Raw genomic sequence first — 25,107 nt, 5'->3', positions numbered from 1 at the left:
TCACAGAAAGGTGAGGTTGCTCCAAACCCTAATGTGTTGCATGTATTGATCAGCTAGTTTCTCTCTATGCTTTTTTCTATCCAAAAACTGAGGGCTTTTTTTCTTTTCTATATCTAAAATCAAGACACAGTCTACCAGCTATAACCATCAAATTACTGTACTTGTCAGGCTGTAGACCACATTATGTTTTGGAGGATGGAGTTCTCTATCCTACAAAAAGTATCAAAGGCTACTGAATGCGGACTCAAAAACATGTTGCACAAAGGGCTTCAAAAGTGCATTTATGCAATGGAGAAGAAAGCATAGAGAGATAACAATAAAAGGCCATCAAGCATTAGCACTGTCAAAATCCTCCACCACTAGACACACTTGCACAGCTTGACTGCATCTGCAGAGTAAGAAACTACTGAAAAATATACACCTGCACGGTATTTTAAAAATATACTTGGCTCCCTTCTGCTTGATCCAAGAATCTTCCCCACACCACAGCCCCCTCAGTTTGATTAATGTATTGAAACGTACACAGCAGGTACCATGGAGACCCAGGTTAAAGAGCCACGGAAAATAAGACTTTCCACACGTGGAAACCAGTGTTATTGATATACTAATTATTTTTTTCACAATGATATTTAAACGTTCCTAAACAGTCAGAATACTTAAAGAAAGGACAGGAAACAGCATTTTTTCCCTATGATTGTATTAAACTTTTCTGCATGATTAAGCTAAAAAGACAGCCATCATTTATCATAGTGTCTACCAAAGATTTACAAGTCACTGGAATTTTATGAGGATAATAGAGAACTAAAAATTCCTCATCTCTCAAATAATCTTTCTTGGACCACCTTACCCATCCCTTTTATCCTCAGGAAGAAGAAAAAAGCTCACATACTAGACATCATTTAGTAAGTGAATTGCTGGCTTCCCTTATGTAGTTTATTAAGAATGAAAATGTAGTCTTAGCTTTAAAACATTTTCATAGCTGAACAGACTAGGGTTTTCCTTTTTCACATGATTTTCACTATGTGGTTTTTCCTCTCATTTCTTACTTATTCTTTTAATACCAAACAACTGTTTTATTTTGACACACAATACATGGGATTTCAGCAAAAGTAATGATTAAAAAACCCTATCCTTCCACTAAACTGCATCATAATGAAGAGCTTGCTTCTGTTTGTTTTATAAGTTCTATTGTCACAGCAGTGAGGAATGCACACTAGGAACATCTGACGGATCAAAATTTGAAGGAGTTGGGCAGAAAGTTGCTTCTTCTGTAAGAAGTCTCATAAGATAAAGAATTTTTTTTAAAAAAATACATAAAACTACAATACTTTGCTCTTTAGTCAAAGTGTCAAAGCCTATCATATTGTTTAACTACAGAAATCTCTAATACGCAAATTTTTGTGATGAGGCTTTCAAGCCCTATTACGCAACCTCTGGTAGACTTCTCAGTGAAAACTAACTGGGCCATTCAAAGAATCAGCTTTTGATTTCCTATTGGTTAAGTTTTCTGAATTAATTCTCCTTTTCTTTCTCCTTTCTAATATTTACTTCTACAACAGGCTTTCCTTGCCTGTTTATAAATGACATAGATATCATGTGAGTAATCTCTTCTGGTTGAAAATGCAATTTATTTTAATTGGAACTGAAAACCTGTTTGAGGGGTGGCAGGAGGAAACTGTTCCTATTTCCTGCTATAGTTCTCTCAGCATCTAATTACATCCATAAAGAGAAACAATGGGGAGGCTGTGTGTTATTCAGTTTAATGTGGTGAATTACACTGTGCCCCCTATGCACGCAAATACACCAGAGCCTTCCAACTGATACAGCACCCACACAACGCATTTATCAGCTGTAACAACCGCGCTTTGAGATCACATATGATACACGCTCCAGACAGAAATACTTGTTTACTGGAAAAGGTTTCTAGTTTGCAAGAAAAGATGTAAAATGCAGCAGAACAAACACGAAATAAAAAATTCTAACCACTAGCATCTGTATTTTCCATAAAATTCTTGTTAATATGAATTCAATTGCTGCAACGAGAAACATACTCTTCCTACTGAAATACGTTTCTCCATGTTTTTCTGTGAACAAGATACTTTGGGGAAGTCCTTTTTTATACTCTCATATCCCAATATACCAACAGGAGACGAACCAAATACTAAAAGGTAAAAGAAAATGCATATGGTCCTTCTATGAAGAATCAAAGAAATGTTTCAGAGGCTTAGAATGAAACCGCCTGAGCTCAGATGAGTCACAAGGGTTCTTGGAGCAAAACAGACAATATAGATAACTGATAAAACAGGGACAGACAATGAGAAGCATAATCATGAGGGACAGTCGTGATGCTTGAAGAATATGATAGCTTTTGTGAGGAGTTAACCTCCCTCAGAACACAGTTTGAATAGTAGGAGGTGTGTTCAGAAACATCATGTTACGAGGGAATGATGAATGTGTGTAAGTTGGAAAGAAGAAGATGGATTAGTTAAGAAAAGAAGTGGCAGAATTTACTCTGATCTACCTTTGAACCTGGCTCTGTTTTGAACAAGAGGCAGCACAATGTGATTTTCAAAGGTACTGGTCAACATAAATTACTCTAAGAAGTGGGCCTAATGTGGGAAGAACAAAACAAAAATAACATTATCTTCATTACTGAATGAAGCCCATGCTGAAAAAAGCTGCAGTCTGGAGAGTAGGTCACTGGTGCCTAGGGAAAGGGTGTGATGAATTAAGCGCCAAAGAGCCTGCAAATGTTATGAGAAGATAGATGTCTAATGCTTTGATTTTGTTTAAACTAGCTAAAGTGAGTAACTTAGCTTCAACAGCACAGTGAATAACAACTACTGCTATAAAGTTTTAACCTTTCCCCATTCAATTAATGTTAGACCTGAAAAGCTCTCCTTCAAAGAAAAAAGCTTCACTGAAAAGCTAGGAAAGGTGATATTAATATTTCAGCTATTCTTAAAGATAAAAGAACATACAGACCTTGAGGCTTTAGAACACACACCCCCAAGCTTTGTTTATGCAGTTGAAACACATTTCCTTCTAGCATAAAAATTTGCAGCAAGCAAAGGCATCAGATCTTCATCATTTCATTGCTGCCTCAATCCAAGAGAAATCCAATTTATTCTTCACTGCCTCGCCAAGTACGATAATCTGAAGTTTTTCCCCAAATGTTTATTTAGAAAGTGAGACTTCCAAGTAGAAGGCTGACTTACATTAATTGCTTATACTTATCTGCTCTCCCACAGTTGCGGTCATCTTCCAGCCCGTTCCCCTAGCAACAGCTGGAGACCTGCGTGTTCTGGCCTCATCACTGTGGTTACTCTTACTCTCTTGCATACTGAAGAATATATGGACTTGATGGCAGGTGCATCAGGAAGCAGCCAGACACACCAAATACACGCCACCAGATGGCATCTTCAACCAGTTACATTTTAAGATGATGCTTTCAAGAGGATCCTGCAATTTGTTAAGAGCCTTGATATTCTGAAGCCTCAGGCTTCTAGACTAGAAAAAGCAGAAGCACTAGTGAAGACCTAAATCGGAATCAATGACTTCAAATTCACTTTTCATTGCTAAAATCATCATTTTATTGATGATAAATCTGTTCCCTCAACAAGAATTCTGGGAGCCATAGCAGTATTCTGCACCATGATTGATGTCTTCTCCACACACATCTCCTTAATGATGTCTCTCTAATTTTACTAGGTGCAATGCACTGAATTTTCAAAGAGGGACTACTGATTAACACAGGATTTAATTACATTTGATACTGGTCCTGTGTTAAGAGTGGTTTCGGCCATAACTAACCTGTACATGTATTTGGAAATTTCAGTCTTTTCCACTATAAAGAGAAAGTCTATTTACTGTAGCAGATGTCTTAATGAAAACAAAACAAACAAAAAAACCACCCCTAACTCCAAGTAATTCTACAATAAACGGTAGACTACAAGCCTATTCTTAATCTGCTGCTATCAATCATTACAGTAACAAATACAGCACACAAACCACACCCAGATCTATAACAACGCTTGCTTTATTGTACTTCGAGAGCAATCGAGTCTGACCCCAACACTCTTACCATGTTCTTCTCCTTTCAAGTACAATTTTTGGCTATTTCCTACCATAGGCGTTGCTAATTAACTGCCTTTTAGAGACAAATATTTTCTTATTTGTTTAAAATCTAAGCATCATCTTCTCTTCAAAGGTGTTTTATCCTTTCAACTGAAGTTTTTTAGATTGTCTGGGGAAAAAAAATATAACCTGGTTTTATGTATGCACTCTAGTCTTACAAACAGCTCTCAGGTCTTCCTCTCTATACTTTCAGTTGTGTACCCTGCACTGAGGCTAGGTTTTTCCCTCGCTCTTAAAGTCTGATGAGAAACAAAGGAAATGAAGTGGAACAAAGAAGCTACATTAGCTTTCATAATTTATTGCTCTAGACAAGTCCAGCTATTGCCTGTGACAGGAATCAAGCCAGGCAGAAAGTAAATGAAAGTGTTCTGCCACTTTGTCAACATCTGAAGTCGCAGCATTTGTTTCTACGGCCATCAGCAATGTCCCCAGCCCCTGTTGCCACACTAAGCTCTTGACCTGTATGTACAGGGGCACCAAATACAAAGGAGAACATGCATGAAAAAATAACTGGAATGTGTTATGTGATGTTTTCTTCAGGTTTTTTAAATGATACATTTAAATGTTCTTTCTTACTTAACACCGGTTAATAAAGAATAAATCTGACACAGTTCACTGCATTTTATTTCCTTGACTATTCAAAAGAATTTTTGTTTGTTTGGATGAATAAGCTCCTGCAATGAACTCTCACAAGTCCTTCCTTTTGACACCTAAACTCGGCCAATTCTGATTGAAGCAATACTACTGTGGTGTTCTCCACTTGTAAAGGTGAAAATTTTTGCAGAAGTAAATTTGGAGCGAGAAGATATGTAGGAACGACAGTTCAAAATTCCACACAGCAACTTGCAGAGGTACCATGTGAAAGCAGTAATGCTGGTAACACCTAATGAGCAAGGAGGATTCTCCACAGCGCCTTCCCATGAGCTGAGCACCATGGCTGGTTTTGATTCACACAAAGGCTCTGAAATTGGAACTTAGTTCTTTGCAATTTGCCCTTGGCTTGCCTGCTTTAAAGATGCCATAGCTGGATCTATGAAAATCTCACAGGAAGGAACAACACTGACTTAAGCCAAGTAATCCATAAGGTGCAACACAACTGCTAAGCTCAATATGCAATAAAGAATGGGAAAGACAATATGTCATAGGACATGGATTCTTCTTGAAAATTCAATTTGTGCTGAATCTTCTTTAGTGGATGAGAAATAAGACCCTCCTTCCTTATCATGAACATTTTATCATGAAGCAATTAGTACCCCAAGTGGTATCAATACATGAATTTCAACTATATTTAGATGCCCAAAGCTAAGAGAAGAGAGAAGCAGAAGCAAACACAGTCAATGCAGAGAGAACACCAAGGAATAATTTGAAACTCACCACTTAATGTTTTAATGCCCTAAAAGATGCACATAATGACCGTTGTGTCAAAAGAAAATGTTATGGCTTGACACACTACCAGTACAAATCATGTACATTATTGCCAGAATACCCTGTGACACTTCCCAAAGCTTTCTGAAATCGACTGCAGATTGAAAAGATGTTTCTGTTCAGCAAAACTGATCTTCCTAACTGGTACATTTATTTGGAGATCATGGATTTTTAGGCTGTAAATAACATTTTAAAACATTATTTTAAAAGAACTAATTAAAATGTTTTGAACTAGAGCAGCTTTACTTTTTCATTTAAAAAGGCAGTATCTTCACAGAGGATATTATATACACCTGGAAATTATTCTAGAAATATTTTCTCTAGATAAAACCAAATAGAGAAAGCATCTGACTCAGCTCTGGTAGTATTTCTTAGAATAATTAAAATGCTAATGCAAAAGCATGTGAAGGCAGGAAGAAGCAGAAGAATTACCCACCCCAGAATAACATCCTTCTCTAAGTATCACTTCCAGCTTCTAATGTTCTCTGATTTATCCTCTAAGTGATGACAGGTATGTTTATAGTTATCTCTTTAAGACGGAACCTATTAGTTATCTCCTTTGCACTTGCCAGTTCTTCTCAGCAGGTTTTGGTGAAAGGTTAGACATACAAAAATAGGGCACAGGTGAAGGCAAGAGACAGCTGGCGTTAGCTCCAAATGCACAACCAGACTCTGAGCAACAGAGGCACACCTCTGCACAGCAATTCCCAAATCAGACGAACATGGTGTTACCTCCAGTGGCAACGATCAGCTGACACAGAACACTGTTTGTCTCTGACTTGCTATTAGTCCACCCCCTCACACTCCTACAACTACAACTCCTTTTCTTGATTTCTTCACTGCATCCACTCTACAGCTGTTGCAGGTACAGTGTGATTAAGACAAAAATCAATCCCCCTTTCAGCCTCACACACACATAAATCATGACTCTATAATTATTTCACATTCAAACAAAATGGGGAACTCTAGTTCGTTCACCTATGACTGGTAGATTTCTTATTTTCCATGGGGGAAGGCAAACACAGGCTGGAATTTCCCTCTGCCTCCTAGTTCTTACTCATTTCAGTAGCTCCTCCATCCAAAATGGATGGAAGGAGGAATATGGGTGGCTGTGATTTCAGCAGTGATCCCACTGCATTCCCATATCCCTTACTAATACAGACTACAACCTAAGACTGAGTTAAATTAACCAAGGTGAGAATCAAAAGGAGGAGTAACTGGGCAAAGCTAAGAGAACACAAAAGGCAAGAACAAAGGTTCTTTCTTCTTAACGAGGATTACACAGTACAAACATCATGGTTATTTTCAAAAAAGAACCCAAGTGTCAAAGACCCAGTTCTAACTCACTCTGTGCTACTGACTACAAAGCTGCAAAGCAAGTAAAAACCCTGATTTACAAGTTTCAGAAAAATATTTGAGAAGCTATAATAAACAGCACTGCTATAATGTACTCTGTCTGCTTGGAATAGTCCTAGAAGAAATGCTAATGTGCTATACTGTGCTGTCAGTATTTACATGATGAACCACCCACATGCTAAATAAAAGATGGCAAGAACAAAGTCCTAAAGGCTTAGGTACTTGCAAGCAGTTGTTTTTGTATTTTTTGCTGTTGGTTATTTTTTTAATCAATGCAATTTCTGGGCTGACTTAAAGCCCAAAATATATTTGATCTTCCATTTCACAGCATCAAATTAAGCTCCGTATCTGAAGGGAATCTCAGATTCCACAATTTCAGTTTGGCTTATTTGGCTAGAGTTTTTGCACCAAATGCAGTGAACCATAGATAGATCATTTATAAGAACAACTGAGGTAGTTGCAAAGAATACCGTCAGTAGTATTCACTGTCTTGGCAATAATGAAAGATTTACACAGCTGCTACCAGAAAACATCAGCTCTGCCAAAGTGTCAGATGTTAATGGCTGAAGCAGCTCAATCAAGCTACAAGACAATTGCTTTGTTCTACCAGAGATGCAGGCATATTTCAATCTATACCTGGAACCAACAGAAGCACTTAGGGAAGGAACAGATTTAAAAAAAAAAATCTGAATATATACAGTCTTACATCTTCACCTTTTTACAGAAATCCCAGATTTTAAGCCACGAGTGATTGGATGCATTACGAGCTCTCAATAAAGCATACAAAATAGCCGGAGTAGTGTCAGTTTCAATCAGCAACCCAAATAAAGGATCCAATCAAGTTCATGTTCAGCATGTTTAGCTGTTCAGCAGTACGTTTATATGGTAAATTATTTATACCGTAAGTTTAAATGCAGGTTTTCTGTAGTTTAATGACATTCAACAATGATAATGTAATGGAAAATAATTGTTGCAACAGCAAACTGTTTATGCTATATTGAAGAAAAAGAAGGTATCTAACACATTTTAAAAAATTATGGCAAACATTTCTTCATAAAGTCTCATTAATTTGAGAAGGCATGTCTTCCTTATACAGTAAAAACAACTGGACTACCATTTGTTTTCAAGATGGATACAAGAGTAGGTGGTGCTACTAATACTTTCCCTTTCCTCCACTTCCCAGTTCCAACCTGTTCCGCTGAAATCTCACCTATGTAAATGAGGTTGTGAATGGATATTAAGAAAGAAACAAGTCAAAGTTCACTTCAAACATTTACCTCACTCCAGGCAAAGTTAACTTTCCTGTAATGAAGGAAAATAAGCTGCAGGCCACTAAACCTGAGAGTGAGACTAATTCGCAGAAATGTGTCCAGGTCCCAGGTGTCACTGGTAACACAACAACTCAAATTGATGTATCAGGAACATTTGCAACTCTCATACATCTCAAAGACACAGAAAAAGGTGTTGTACTGTAACCAGCATCCTGTCCTGAGGGTGGACCCCATCCCATGCTCACTCTTAGAGTACCACAAACAAAATTAAAGATGTTTTTTAAAGATAACTATACTGAAAGTCTTATGGCAAAGAAGGGAAAAGTGTAATTCTTACCCTCAGAAGTTGCAGGCATCTAGACTTCAAACCAGCAGTTAAGCTTTAAGACTTGTGAAGACACCAGCCATTAAGAAACACTTTACAACTTGATCATGTATGTGATTTTTTTCATGGCACATATGTAAATATTTTAGTTATACATGTCCTGGGAATTCAATAATTTCTTCAACAGTGATCACAGTACATAGGGTTTAACCTTAAGTGTGAAATAAATTTTAACTATAATTACTTTTACTGAACTGTTAATTTCAAACAAACGCTGCTGTGCAAATATGGAAAGATTTAACAATATTTGTAGGTCTCCAATAAGTAGCCTTGCCTATTTTCCATGCTGAAATTTTACCTTAAATGGCTTCAAAGGTAAAAGTCAGAGAGAACTGGTTTACTTTGACACTCAGATTGGATCAGATCATTCACATGCATGCTACAATTCAATGTCATCTTAAATACTGTTCTCTATTACTATACTGCGGGCATAAATACTTTCATTAACTCATCTTAACACTGACCACTTCAGTTAGAAATTCTTGCTGCTTACAAAGTTTTAGCTTGCACAGCACTAGCAATATACAAATGTTATTTCATGCTACCAAATGAGAGAAACTAGGCAAAGGAAAAATGTATGTGGAACATGAAGAAAAATTCAGTCCCAGGACACCCTAACATTCCATGAAATAATGTACCCAAAGAATATCTGGAAGAGATCATAAAGGCACATGCTGGCAGGAAAGGGCTTTCCCTCTAGTTTTTATGGGCCTATAACACACAAGTTTCCAAAGGTCACCCAAGTTTCACAGTTGTTCCCACACAGGCTTGTCCATAAATGCCTACACCCTTTTCCCTCTCATTAATTTACAGTTAGAATTGCAAAAATTCTGTGTGTTCACAAAGACACAAACACTACAAGCAATCCAACTATTTAAGCTGGATCTCCATAATGCTGTGTTATCAACCAAGCCACTGGAATTTTTTTCCCAAAGGCACTGCAATAATAGTGCAAGTGGGTGCATTTCCCATGCACAAGGTTAGTACTTCCAAACCTACTGGATACAAACACCCTACCTTACATTATGTGATGCAAAGAGAAAACCAAGAAAGGCTCTGCAAACAGTGGCTTCCTTGCACCCACCACAGCCATAAACACAGGAGCTGCAAAAAACAGGACTAGTAGGGGAAAACAATATGGCCAAGGAGCTGTGCAGAGACTGAGACACTTTGTACACTACAAGGATAAGCTTTTATTCTGTCTTCCCGGATGCTCTCCTCTCTTCACCTACCAAGCCGCATGAACCTAGCAGTCCAGAAAGCTTTGCATGTGGGCTAGCACAGAGTAGGACTTCCTCAATGAAGCATGTAAATGTTTAGAACAAAAGTATATGCTGTTTTTACCTATTTTCCATTTTTCCTAAATGAAGGAGTAACAGATGCTAGGCCCCCGTGCATAGCCTGGCTACAGACACCAAGCCAGAAACCACTGCCATGGACACTGCTGGGGGGGCAGTCACACAGAGTTGAGAACATCTGTGCACAGACAGCTACCTCAGTAATATTCATACATTACATTTCAGTACATGTACTAAAAAGCACAGCTTTATAAAGATGTATATGACTTAGGTGTTCTTAGTTTACTGGAGGACACTCTTGCTAGTACTGATGGGCAGAACTAGCTAAAATGACTGCAGGCTGAGTACAAAAAATGAGATCTGTCAAAAAACCGCATGTCAATTACTTTTAAAATAGGTATCAACTAAGACTTATCTTAAAGCACCAATATACATCATACAAGCTTGTTCACTTGTGTTGCCATATGTGCAAGAGGTATCACGCTATTTTCATTCACTATCTATAAATCTAACAATATCCTCAAGGAAAATAATCTGAAAGTACAAGCAAAGGTGTGCAATGATAGCTATTAGATAAATACATCACTTTACAGTTCTAGGTCTATCCTGTATTTATGTAGATCATTTAAGGAGGTATACATTAAAGTAAAAAGAGAAAGTCACCATGCACTGAAGTCAAATGGACACATGCTTGGCATGCAGTTAAGAATGGTCACTTCCCAAGCAGCATATATTAGATTTGGAAGTGAGAGCCCATAAAACCATGCAGTCAGTCATCACGCAAAGAAAGGGCAGTGTATATCACTTGCCCCAAACCACTCTGCATAGTAATGAACCTCTATAAGGCTACCCAGTCAATTATAAATCTGGCATTCCCAAGCGTACTTTGGAGCGTGACTTCAGTAAATATTGCCATCAGACTGCTTCAGATACCCCCTTAGCCTTCCAGGAACCTGTAGTCTAGTGGTAGATCAGCCTCATTAAACATACAAGCTTCAAAGGAAGTTTGCATTTCTCCGAGTGAAGAGGCTACAGATTAAATCAGTCAAGACAACATTGCCTCAACACTTCCCAGATGCAAGAAGAGTACTGATAGCAGAGCACTTGGAGTCTCTTATTTCGGGCTCTGGTCATATTCCTACCCAGTGAGCAGCAGCCCAGTGTAACTGCAGGAACAGCTCGCCGTGTCTGTAAGCCAGACCTGCAGTGAACTGTGCATGCGGGTACACGTGGAGCAAACTATGAGAATTTGAGCTACCCTCACAAATGGGTTCACCAGGAATACTTCAAAAGGCTTGCCAAATTTGAAAATAAAATGTATTAATTCAAATGGCAATCACATTGATGGTTCCAGCTAACCACAGACACAAAATAAGTTTTATACATAAATGCAAATTAATTGATTGTGCATTTCACATTAAGGCTCTTTGCATGACTTGCATGCAATAATCATTTTCTTGCCCAAATTCAGGCTTTGTATGCACCCACTTCATTGCACACGACTTTACTTATAAACAGAACTCTTCTGAGGATAATTTTACCACCCTTTAAAATAAACAAAAGTGCAATTTCAAATAACTGGATGGCTGCACAAGGCTTTAAGAAAGAACTTTTAATATTTTTTAATGTTTATCAAGTATATCACTGTAATAATCCACAATGCTATTACCTCCATAGTTACACTCTCCTATTTTCCTTCTTTTTGATGATCACCATCTTATAAACCAAAGACAGGAATATATTTCTAAAAGATGAATGCCTCTCCCACACAGAATCCCATATTAAGGGGGGTGTATTAGTGGCTTATGACTGTCATTCTTCAACAACACTGCTTCTCTTGTATGAAACCTCAAATTTATTTTCTTATCCACTCCATCAGTGGTTTCGTTTGTTCTTACCAATTTGTTTTTTCTTCTTTTTTGGAAAAAAAAGCTTTCCTCTATTGCATAGCTATTTCCTGACTGCCTCCCTGCTCTTTCCTGGCACTTCCACCACACCATCAGTCAACTGATATTCTCTTTATCCAGTCACCTGCTGTCATACTACTCATACAAAGAAAATTGTCAGGCCCACAACAACATGCCTCACAAAGGCTTCTCAACCTCCCCCTAACAATTTCAATTCTTCCTTCTTTTGATGATCGCTTTCATAACTACAGCTTTCATGTTTGTTCATACAGAAGATTAGCACTTCTCAGCTACCCTGCACACACACATCAGGAGCCCAGCTTTCCTACGCTGGCTTAAAAGAAAGTAGCTCCCAGCCACTCTGAAGAATGCTGCAGTATCACAATCTCTGTGTGAGAATAGCAGGAACAAAGCAAAGTGCAGGCTCCACTGAAAATAGGATCAAAGACTTATATTATACCAGTGTTATAGAATGGTGTAAACGCCAGGAGATTAATCCCCAAAATATAATGCAGAACAATTCCAACACCTTCAACTGAATTTAAGAAATAAAATTTTAATAGAAAAATTAAAAAGAGAGAGAGAACATTAAACACAGGCTTATGGAGATCAGCTGGGGCACAACACACCAGAGCTGTCCTCCTACAGTCTACATCTCTCAACAGACTAGAACAAAAACAAAGTCACACATACACACAAAAAAAAAATCCATAAAAAGGGAGAATTTTCTGTGTGTCTGCCACTCAGTTATGGACAAGAGCACTGCACCTCTACAACTTCCTCCCTTTATCCTGGTGTCAAAAAAAAATCTGCAAAACTTTGTTCTCCATCAACTAAGAGTCCTTTTATTCATTCTGTTTTCTTTATTCATCCATGAGCTGCAACACAATGGACATCTTTTCCATGGTGTATAGCAGCATGATAAGCCACTTATTATATAAAAAATGATATACATTACCTCTCCAGGTCAAGCTACAATCCTCTAGTTGGATGTCAATTTTTAAATTACAAGCTTTAATAAATTGTGTATCATTCTAGTCCAGACACTATACTCAGTTTCAGAGGTTTCCTGAAAATAAAGATTTTATTTCTATGTCATTTTTGGTGACTGCTACCAGTACTGCTAATGAAAACTGCTAACCCTTCCTCTGCAGCAAATGACTATTTCTTGTACTTTTATCAGGGCTCTAGAGAAGCAAAAGTAACAAAAGGACTTGACTTCCTAAAACAAGTTTTTCACTTTGGCTTCACAGTTTAAACTGGCTGGATACCTTTTCCCTCCCAGCTAACTTTCTATGCCACAGATCAGTTAGTTGTCAAAAATGCATTCATACCCAATAGCAACAACAAAATATGGGAGAAGACACATTAGAGCAAGCAAATGCATTCATACATTCAGAATGCAGGCAGAGGCAGGAGACAATTAGAGAAGGAAATTCAAAAATAAGGCATTTCCTGAGGATTAATGAGTGGGTGTAGTGTTTGATAGTCAAGGGCAGGATGGGTTCTGCAACCGGCACAATTCATTAATCCCCCAGGCAACACAAACCGCTAATTTTTTTCTGCACTTCTTATTTTCCTTAACATCTAATTAAAATTGCCACTAAATCTGACACCGTCATTCCCTCACAGAATGGTTTGGGTTGGAAGGGAACTTATATATCATCTAGTTCCACCCACCCCTTCTATCATGGACAGGGCAAGTCCCACTGTGCCAGAATGCTCAAAGCACCATCCAGCCTATCTTTGAACAATTCCAGGGATGGAGCATCCACAACTTCTCAGGGCAACCTGCGCCCCACCACCCTCATAGTGAAGAATTTCTTCCTACTATCTCATCGAAACTCACCATCTTATCAGTTTGAGGACATTCTCCCTTGTCTTGTCACTACATGCTTTTTTAAGAATTCCTCCTTTCACTTTTCTGTAGGCCCCCTTCAGGTACTGGAAGGGGCTGTATAGTCTCACTGAGGCCTTTTGTTCTTCAGGCTCAACAGTCCCAGATCTCTCTGCCCATCTGCAGACGAAAATGCTCCAGTACCCTGAGCATCTTCATGGACCTCCTCCAAAAGAGGTCTCACCAGTGCAGAGGGGCAGAATCCCTTCCCTTGGTCTGCTGCTGCCCATGCTGCAGCCCAGGGCACAGCTGGAACTCTGGGCTGCAAGTACACATTGCCAAGACATGCTGAACTTCCCACCCACCAACATTTATTTCCAAGTCCTTCTCATCACCTCTGCTCTTAGTCCATTTCCTGCCTAGCCTTTATTTGTGCTTGGGATTGCCCCAAGCCATGTGCAGGTCCTCATAATTGGCCTTGTCGAACTTCATGACATCCAGATGCCAATGCTGTCTGTATGTCGGAACACTACTACGATAAATAACATCTACAAAATGACGGAATTAATACCTGGTGCAAAAGGCCAGGTAACTTTTCAAGTTTCAAAAAGCAGTTCTACTTTTCTCCTAAAGCCTAAAAATGTTCTCAGCCTTAGAAACAGAAAGGGCTCAGCAGATATAATCCTTTCCTTTAAATTACAAGCTGCCTGATGGCCTCCTTTATCCAGTGGTAGCAAAGAGCACATCAAGTACTGGAGAGAACAACTGATTTTCAAGCTGTCTTTCAGTCCCTTAGGAAGCCACATACACTAATACATTACCAAACATGTCCCAGCCAGCAACCACTCCTCCCCATCACCATTACTCCCCACTAACCTGTGACAGGTGCATCTATGTCCAGCAAATTTTTTTCCTGGCGGAGAATCGAAGCTCCCTCTGTTATTATTCTCAAAGCAACACTCTCTTCCAGTCTCCCTTCTTTCATAAGGTGTGCCTTTAAGATATCCACACGAGGTTTTCCATCATTATCAAACACTTCCTTAGCTGTGAGACGGTGACTTGGAGGAAATGGGACAGCTAGAGGGAAAAAAACCCAAAAAATACATGGTCACTCTTTACAGAAAAGCTTTTATTACTGACACATTTCAAAACATATCTCTGCTGCAAAACAAGGTTACCAAAGGTTTTCTACTGCCTCTTACAATTTGTGATTTAAATTGTACATAGATTCCCAAAGATACCATTAAAGCCCATGTATTCTGCAAGATGTATTATTCACATGCGCAAGAAGTAATTCATGCTTATAAAAAAAATTGAGAGAATATTTAGTTACAGGTATATACATTCAAGCAAGTCCCCCCAAAAGGCATGAGAATATTAGGCAAAGGCGGGAACAGAGTTTGAACTGCTCTGGTAGAACTAGAGAACATTGACATCCCTTCCATTAACAGTATAAAATGCACAAACAAGTGCAGTATTTAATAGCTGTGCATGGGCACGCATAGATACGTTCCAATTAAAATACCAAATCCAAGAGAGAGCTCTCTCAAATGACTTTGGGTAGAGGGATGTAAGATGTTTTCCCTGTATCAGTAACAGTTTGCTACACAGGACACATGTGAAACCCATCAGTGCCAAATAGACCATTCCAGCACAGACAGGGCAGAGGATGTATCAGACTGAAGCTGGAAATAAAAGGATAAATACTAAGGTTGTCCTGGCAACATGACAGCAACCAGCAAGCTGCATACTATCCTTACATAAGGTCAGAGGCATAAACTTGTATGTTCCTGCTCCCCTGGAGCCAGCTGGAGCAAGAAGGCTCAGAGGTGATACAGTCAGCTGCCAGGATGAGGCTGGAACATTATCCCAGCTTAACCCCCTTTCCCTCGCAGTTCAGTCAGAGTGGCATTAGGCAGCGCCTGCCTCACCAGCCACAGGGTAATTATCCTGATCCCTGCCACAGCTGCAAGAGGGTCAGGTTGTTACGGAGCTCCAAGCAGGGACAGGAGGCAGCCGCAGGGCCGGTTTCAGCTGGTCACATCTGCAGGGCAACCCTGTCCCTGCAAAAGGGTCTTGTCCCCTGTGGAATGTCTTACTGGCAGCTTTGCCCCATCACAAGACTTGCAACCCTAACACAGCAGATATATCAATATATCTGTTAGCTTCAGTTTTCTTCTGATTTCACCATTAGCAGACTTCAAAAACCCGTAGCTCACACTCATTATTTAAAGTTCAAACTAAGCACTCTTATCTTACACTACCAGAGGTAACAGTGCAGAAAATAAAAATTTTCACTTTATGCGGTTATCTTCCACTGATATTTTTGACACAAGGAGCTTCAGAAAATGCCTTTCCCTCCCACCTCAATATATATATATTTTTTTTCCCCCCTCCTTTTTGCTGCTCCAGCAGTCCATTCACTGAAATAATCTGGTGGAGACTTAAGAATGTGGATGTCTGAAATACACTGAAGCCTGACTGCTCTCAGACAAACACAGGGCAAAAAGAGGAGAAGGTGAAAATTACAAAAAAAACCCAAAACAACAACAAAAAAGCACACCTGGAAGGCTACCTAGTCCTAATGACCCCGCATTTCCAGCATGGAGAAAGGAAGAAAGGGAAATGTTGGTACATATCTGCCATCACTTTGGCTGGAAGGAGCACATACCATTAACTTGCATTCCTTAGCAAGACAACAGCCACTGCTCCCCCCCAAAGGCATGATAATGCACAAACCTATGCAGTGCACCAGTACTTTGAGGTAACTGCCATATATGCCTGTATGCTGAAAGGAGATTTTTACATTTATAAAGATAGAGAAAAACAGATGCAAATGACAACAGCAAACAAAAGCTGACATAAAACCTGCTGATATATAAAAAAATGACATATGGTACAGCACTGTAAGAGTTCTGCAGGCAGAGCTCTAACAAAGATGTACCCACCTAATTAAAGAAAAAAAGACACTGTTCCAACAGATGATTCATGATTAATTAGCAAAAACATGAGTGGCTGAATAGACCACAAATTGCATCTTCTATTATGAGAATATTAACTTTGAATGTACACATACACAGAGCTTCCACAAGAAGAACAACGTAAGAAATGGTCATGTTCATGCAGAAGTCAGTTAAACATAACTTTTACCAATAAGACCCACAAATGCCTGTATCAACCAAAATCCTTTTATAAATACAACAGACATTTAACTTCCACTGCTTTATAGAGAGCAATGTTACCATCTGAATACACAGGTATACACCTGTTTCTCCATTCCTTTTTTTCTTTTTCTGCTTTTTCAAACCTATGATATTAGCATATATCAGTAAATAACAAGAAATGCAATAAACTTGACTCTTATCAGAAATAAACCCTGGAATCTCATCAGGCACCAACTGCGCACACAGAACACACAAGGAAAAGTACGGAACTGGGAGAGGAGGTCACCAGGGAAAGGCAGGAAGAGGAAGGAGTGGGTGACTGAAATGCCAGCATTGAGCTCCTTGCCATGGCACACACCCAGATGATGTTTTCGTAAAAACAGGCAGGAATCTCTATTAAGCAAATGCCATAAAAAGGGGAGAGACAATAAAATGTACATCTACATCTAAGACATATTTTTAGAAGTTTAGTGACAAATCTCACTACAAGACCACCACGCAAGTCTCATGCATGCCTAATCATACACTGTAAAACTTAAAACCTGGACTGGTATCCACCTCATTTCCATTACTTTCTTTATACTGACATAAAAAACAAACAAACTATTCACCAAGTGAAATATTACCCTAGCGGTTTGGTCATAAAATATGGGCCACAACCAAATGCAAAGAAATAAAGCTTTAAACCCTTGACCTCAGCCTGTCAGTAACATTCTCCTGAGATCTGAAAACAAGAAAATACTCCTTAACCACTTACTAGTGGGGATTTTTCCACTTGCGCTTCCAGGTCTCCTGCAAATGGAGGAAAAGATCAACCTGTTCTTTTACTGTTCTTGCAGGCTTCTGCAAAACCCATCTCATCGTTAACACAGCCACTGCAAAGGTCAAACATCATTACTGTTTCTCTCAAATATTAAGCAGCCACTCTGGAACAAATAAATAAACCATAAAGAGCTCTGCTTAATTAGAATGGACCATGTGTGCACGCATAAATAAAATACAGCATGTGGCAAAGCAAGCATTATTTTGTTTATATATTATTCATTTTAAAATGAAGCTGTACACTAAATTAATACTCTCAGAGGAGGCTGCCCATAAGAAATACTCTCTTTCATCAATATTCAAGTTCCCAAAGTATCTCCCCCTCTTATTGCTTATCCTATAATTTTATGTAACTTATGCTGTATGGGTGTACATAACTATGTTCATAGCATACCATACTTTAATGACAAATAAATGTTTTCCTTTTTACTTGTAATGAAAACGCACCAATAACTGCTAACATCGCAATAACCCAATGCACTGCATTTGTTTGAAGGCAATTTGCAATTCTCCATTTTGAGAAACATTTGCACAACAGCAGTGCCTAGAGCACAAGTTATTAAACACGTTAACTCTTACGCCAAGGTGCAAAAAAAAATTAAAAGGTCACTCTGCAGCTTTGGGTTTTTTTACATCTACTTCTTTATAACCTTCAGACTCAGTATGCATAAACGTTTCCTAAAACTATGATAAAAATCATCTCAAAAATTCCAACAAAACTGTATTTTTTAAAGACAGGAACATTTTTAATAGTTAACTAACAGGTTTTGCAGTCTGACTTTGAACGTCTACACCATTTTATAATGTGCTTGAACATACAGCAAAATCTTGAGCACTCCTGCTGACCAATAACACCCATACTGGAGTTTTTACTATTTAATCAGAGTACTGCATTTCTACACCATACTGGGTCTGACAAAACCTACGTGGCAACACAAGGCAGCCAAAGATCAACTTTTCAACCTTAAGACATTGGTTTAACATTACCTAATTCCTGCACAGTTGCCTATGAACTTCTGGCTTACTTGGTTTCTATGAACCTAAGGGGAAAGAAGGATTTTTTTTTTTTTTTTCCCCAAGAACTCTACTTGATTCAGGTGACAGACTGAAACAAGAAGATGATTCACCACCATCCAGAGCTGCTAAAGGGGAATAGAGTGAAACCCCCAGGCAATGCAGGGCTCACCAAAGCAGTGGAAAAAGGAAAGGGCACTGCCAAAGATGCTCAGCCATGCAAGACATGGAGTTCTCATGTGACAAACATCCCCCCTCAACAGATTTCCTCAGGCACCACATGGATAATGCTTTCATCTCCATACACAAGTTTTCTGGAGACAGATTCAACCATTCAAACACACCGAATCGCTGCAATCTCTTTTTTAACCTGCATGTTGCTCCTTAGCAGCAACTCCTACTTTTTTAGGAGTACCATACAGAAGGGCGAGTAATTTAGAAGACAAAATTTCTTTTCAATATAAAATTTTGTACTACAGCATTCATAACATGTGCAAGTTCTTATTAGCTTTTCATGTACTTGGCAGGAAGATATGTCTACACCTGATAAAAAAAAAAAAATCCAAGTATTTATATGACAGCAAAAGAGCCAAACCAAAATCATCTCAGTGGAGTTAAAAGTGGAACACGTGTTCTGATGTTTTCTAACAAAAACTATCAGGTTTCATTTTACATTAGCTACTGTCATTAGAGTAGGCACTGGAATTGGCAATCTCTCTCTAAAAGATCAAGCTTTCACCTGCTATTTTAAGACATGACGTATTTGAGGACTGTTTTTACTAAATCTGCTCACCAGATGGTGAAAGTGTTGGAAATTAGAATCTGGAAAATAAATCTACAGTATAAAATAACAAGCAGCTATGAGGATTCCTATAGAAATTCCGCATGAATTATTCTCCATTGCCAACAAGTTCTTGCAGTGTAATCAGAAGTGCTCACAACCGTATTTGCTAAAAGATGTAATTAAATTAACATCATGAGCAAGGCACTTTGCTTTGCAGAAAGCTCAAGTTTTCACTGGGCAAGCCAGTCAATACTGCATAAAGAAAAAGTCCATCAAAAAGAACGTTGCATGAAGACACCTTTGAGTAACAGCACCTGGATGTGAACTGAATTGGGAGCAGACAAGAGAGTCTAACCTCAACAAAGCCCACATATACCAAATTTAGAGAGAAAAGAGAAAGGAGTTCCTTTCACAGAGCACTCAGCTGACAACATAGAAAACAGGCCACTTGACATGACATGAGGCAATAACACCTGTGGCCTAGAAAAAACAGAAGGTACTACAAGTTGGCAAGGAAACTGCTTCTCACAAGACTGAGATGAGACATGCTAGCATTACTTTCTGATGTACAAAAGCTCAAACCATAAAAATCTTAAAAACTAACAAAAGATGCTTCATCAAATATCCCAGTTCCAATGACTATTTTTAATATATTCTGACACTTCAGTCATAACTGGGGAACATAACAGCAAAGACAGAATTGCCTCAGAGAAGCATGCCTAACTTTGGACAAAAGCTGTGATAGGAAAGTGTTTGTAAAAGGAAGGGCTGTGTCACACCATGTACTGATCCCAACATATTGCCATGTTGTTCCCAGGCACCAAGGCTGTAGCCTTCTAATCAGTAGGCTTCACTCCTCCAGTGAAATGTCCCACTCTAAGACAACCCATTCTAGCCCACTACAGCCAGTCTTCATGCAGCATAACTCCATAATACTTTAGGAAGCAAAATACCTTTACAGAATTTGATTTAAAAGGGAGGGATGAAGTCTCACCCCTGTGCACCTTGTTACTTCACAGGAGAGGGCTGCCTCTGACCAGTTGTGGAGGTGGGACTTACTTGCACATTGTGCCGTGAGCTCTATCACTACATCTCAGCCATACAGATGAGTTTTTGACAGGATGATCTCCTCTCAACTGCCTCTGCTATTTTAATGAACATACAGGGATCTTTTAGCAAACACACGAGTGACACAGCAGAGAGGAAGCACAATAAAAGTCACCATTAACTTGGAACCACAGAAGGGGGATGAAATCCTGTCATTTCTGTCTAATTGTCAAGCTGAAGTATGACAGGTTGCCCCTGGCTGGATGCCAGGTGCCTGTTCTTACAGGATGAAATACTACCGTTCCCATCACTTAGGAATTGTTATGACCTTTTCAAGGCATTACTGGCCTCCTCCTGAATACACAGCACCTAACAATAAGAAAAGCATATAGCAATGCTTTTCTTCAACAGATCATAACTGATCTCCTCATAAACTCAGGTCAAATTATGCTTGGAAAGAACCACCAAAGTAGTTGTGTCACCTTCAGTTACTTATAAAAATCCATTAAAAACAACACCCACTTGTTTAGGACTTGATTTTCTTTATATTCATCACAGGAAGCTTTAAAACCCTAAAAAAACAATTTACACAAAGAAGTTCTTCCAAGAGGTTAGAGCAGTGACCCATTATTCTTACTCTCGTCTCAAATGAAGAACAGTTGTAAAAACCACCAACTTCTGCATAAACACACAAGATTCCCTCTGTGGCTTGATTCTTGACTGGTGAATTGATTGACGAGTACCCATCTCAACCACTCTGAACACTTTTGCAATAAATTGTAGCATTGATATCAACAACATAGATAAATCTCTATTACTGTAACAAGCCAAATTTAGCTCTAATTTTGTCATGATCAAGCAATTAGCAATAAAAATGGTTTTCAGTTTTTCAGAAAAAGTCAGATAAAAAAATGACATCAGATACACATTAAAGAAACTGCATGAAAGAAAAGCCTCCTAATTCAAAGAAATGGGTCTGTACGAAATATCAAATTGCAGTGTACATGGTTATACTCTGGCAGCATTCCCAGAGTATCTTTTGGCCAACTACTGAGACAAACAAACAAATCCTATCAGTCTTGAAGAGCACAACCAACACACATCCCTATAAAATATTACAAAAGAGTATTCTTTCCTTGTGTTTGAGATCATATGCAAGTATCTTTGACATTTATGATCAACTCTTGTCCACAGTTCCTGGATAAAAATATCAACTACAATATAAAGTAGAGAGGAAAAATTCAGTTCAGCAGGAAACATTCCCAGTTAGGACCAACACGTACAGTAAAAATTGGAAAATGTGAACGTAGCTTCCTGGCCTCATCAGAAAAGTTTGTTTTTCTACTTTGTTACACCCAAGTTTTTCCATAGGCCTCAAATTGAATACTGTTGAGCTTTGCTTTTATTAGCTTTTGGAACAGAGAACAATAATTACCCAGAGTTTAAATTCCTCTAGGGGAACAATTCATTTGGAGAAAACAGTCAGGGGAAAAGAACCCTGTAACAATGGAAAATACCAAAGATCTTCCAAGACTTAGATAAGGAATCAGGCACAGTCCTTCATCCCCCAAAACACTTGAGAGATGGATAATTTCTTTTCTATTGTAAAGCTTCACTATTGTTCCTAATTGGAGGCAATTAGGAAAATGATTGCACACGACATTATTTCAATCTACAGGGGAAAAAAACCCAAATAATCAATTCTAGGACTTGTAAAACCTTCAGGTATCAATCCAAATTTATGGCACCATTTTCTTCTGATTTCTTGGTTCAATTTTAGTCAGTTGACACTAGCAAATTTCAGCCTCTTATATGGCAAAGGGAGCTAAAAGAGGGACTGCAAATAATTGCTCACCTACAAACTGAATTCCCTCTCCAACCTTCTAAGCATAATGAGGTACTTTTATCAAATTTGGTCAGAAATCAGCTTAGCTTTGAGGACTAACTCAAAGTTTCTAGTGACATGCAAAAAGGCAGGGAAGCAAACACTTTTTTCATTTCTAAAGCTGTTCTATCAGGGCAAGGTTTAAATACAACCAAGATTTAGCTTCCAAAAATTGACCACAATCTGGCACTTGTTAGACAAATTTGTTAAAACAAGTGAAACTCCTAAACTAGTTTGGGTCAGAAAGGACCTCAAACAGCAGCAAGTTCCAACCCCTCTGCCACAGGAAGGGACACCTTGCACTAGACCAGGTTGCTCAGAGCCCCATCCAGCCTGGTTTTGAACTCCTAAAAGGAGAGGTGAGTAAGTGCAAGTAAACCAGCCTTCATCTGGAGATATTCTGTTTCCTAACACTCCTTAAATGCCACATTACAGAAATTGCTCTGCTTAAATGTCAGTCCGCAGAGGTTCATTCCTGGAACAAGAAACACCAGCACATCTCTTGCTGCTAAAAGAAAGTTCACTGGGCAGAAGAAATGAAAATTCCTGCTCACATTACTAAGCAATCATTTGAAAAATACATCTCACATTTCAAATTTAGGGCTATTCACACCTAGCAATTGATAACTTTTCCAAAGAATGTGCAGCCTAAGGACAAAGACAAGGGGGTAGGGATGCTAACAGACCAAGGTAGTTTACTCTCTGTCTCTTAAATTCCAAGCTGATGAATGCTGACCAAAGGACTTGCAAATAGCAAGTCATGTAAGTTTTATTTGAATTTTTTAATCTGATTTTTTTTTAAGGCAAAGTTTTGGGAAAACAAGCAAATAAACTCTTACCTAAGTCAATAAATATCAGGATGTGAAAAACATTTAAAGTGTTAATGCCTGAACTATGCCCTGTGAAGTAAATCAAAAAGACATACTGACCTGCAAATGTTAACCTAGTTTATTATTTTGCTGATCATGAGGCATGCAGTAAGTAGCAGATATATACCAGCACCTCATAAATCAGTAACACAAGTCTAAAGAATAAGCCATACAAATATAAGTGTGTGTATGAACCAAGTATAGCTGGAGCTAAATTAACCTTAAGAAGTTGGAAACAGCAGTTGATGTGTGGGTGTTTTGTTTGTTTCAGGTTTTGTTTGAATTTGGGGATTTTTTTTTTTTAAATCCCAAAGAGCTTTGCTTGTTATAGTAGCATTCTAGCCTTTGACAGAAGTTTTAAATCAGCATACTTCTGGATGAGTCAATCTATACTGACTCACACTGGTTTATGGTGTACAAGGAACTGGCCAAGCTGTGCACACACTAGTGTGAAAAACATATTTTCAGAATTCCACTAAAACTGGATTCTGCTTGTTCACCCATAATCAACAGACAGGAAACACAAAGCCATAAAAAAATCTGCACCTGATTATATAATAAAACTAATTTGTACTAGGCTACATGTATTTGAGTCAATAACAGCCCCTTCTTATTTAGGGGTCAGGTCATATACCTGGAAAAACAGCAACATAAAGAGCTACTAGTATTTTTTTTTCCCTATACAGTTCAATGTGGAGATACTAACTAGACCTCACAGCATGGTTTGACTTTGTCTGCACTAGGATTTAGGGACATACACTTCACATTACACAGCATCATATTTTAAATGAACAAACAAAATCCCCACCTCAGTCTTCAGTACACTCAAAGAGTTGAAATGGCTGGTTTCTCCTGGAACTCAGCAAATGCTCAGTACAATTTGTTTCTTCTTGCCTGATACCAGAGATATTGCTTACCAGTCCAAACTAATACCCCAGGTCAAACTAGAACATTTAGTAGGGGAATTCAACCCTTCATTTACAGAAGGGACATGAGCAGAAGGCAAAGTAAGCCCTCCACAGGCTCTGTAAGCAGTGGTGCCTTTCTCTCCTGATGAAAAGAATTTAAACTCTTCCATGGGACTGTTATGAATAGTTTCATATACAACTTGATCTCCTTCCAACATGCTCAAAGGACTGATTTTCCTGTGATGTTATTAGTATTGATCTATGTGAACTCTAAAGATTATGGACCGCATTCACCACCATGCTATGCTGTAATGCCATTAAACAAATGTCCTTTCTAATTCAGCATTAACGGATCACACTGAGCTTTGAAACTGGGTTCAGCCTGTTCACAATGTCTAAATAAAACTTACCAAACCCAACCCAGTGACACTGACATTAATCTCAAGCAATGTGGCTGTGAATCAGCCCTGGTATTTTTGTTTGGTTTTCACGGCTTGCCTCTACCAGCACTTGTATCACAGAACATCCTCATGGAACTTCTGCCTCGGACCCATCATCAAAGCACATTTATTTCCATCAACTAACCGGGACTTCTGTAAAAAGTTGTTTCTATTTTAAAAGCAACACAACCAGAATTTGAAAGAAAAAGAAATTAACATTTTTAAAAGGCAAGTTTTTGTTGACTGGAACATTACGTAGTTTGATAGGCACTTATTTTTAAACTGTTTTTCTTTTTTTTCCTGGGTACACATTGCAGCAATAGTTTCAAAGCTCTCAGTAAAAGCTTCTAGTCCTGTATTTAAAAGCATATTTAACCCAAAGCCTCCTTTTATTTATAATAGATGCTTTTATATCTTTTGTAAACCGTATCGTCCCTCAAATCTCAATTGCTACTTAATAAATGTTAGTTAAAAATATATCTGTCTAAATTTACCATTTTGCTCATACACTCTGAAACATCCTGTTCTTAAGCAGAACATTGGCGCTTAAAAAAAACC

The 25,107-nt window shown here is 38.5% G+C and overlaps 1 protein-coding gene across 2 annotated transcripts in view; it reads right to left on the bottom strand.

The window, feature by feature from the left end:
* The window catches only part of PPP3CA (protein phosphatase 3 catalytic subunit alpha), a 170,689-nt gene that overhangs the window by 84,144 nt on the left and 61,438 nt on the right, over positions 1-25,107 (bottom strand). For both annotated transcript variants that reach the window (XM_040064100.2, XM_040064101.1), the window contains exon 2: positions 14,493-14,693. In XM_040064100.2, coding sequence (XP_039920034.1) covers positions 14,493-14,693 — 201 coding nt within the window. The remainder of the gene's footprint in view (positions 1-14,492; positions 14,694-25,107) is intronic.

Source organism: Hirundo rustica, chromosome 5, assembly GCF_015227805.2.
Source record: "Hirundo rustica isolate bHirRus1 chromosome 5, bHirRus1.pri.v3, whole genome shotgun sequence".
Classification (NCBI taxonomy): Eukaryota; Metazoa; Chordata; class Aves; order Passeriformes; family Hirundinidae; genus Hirundo; species Hirundo rustica.
Note: the sequence above shows the minus strand (reverse complement) of the source record. Positions and strands in the feature narration are given on the sequence as shown.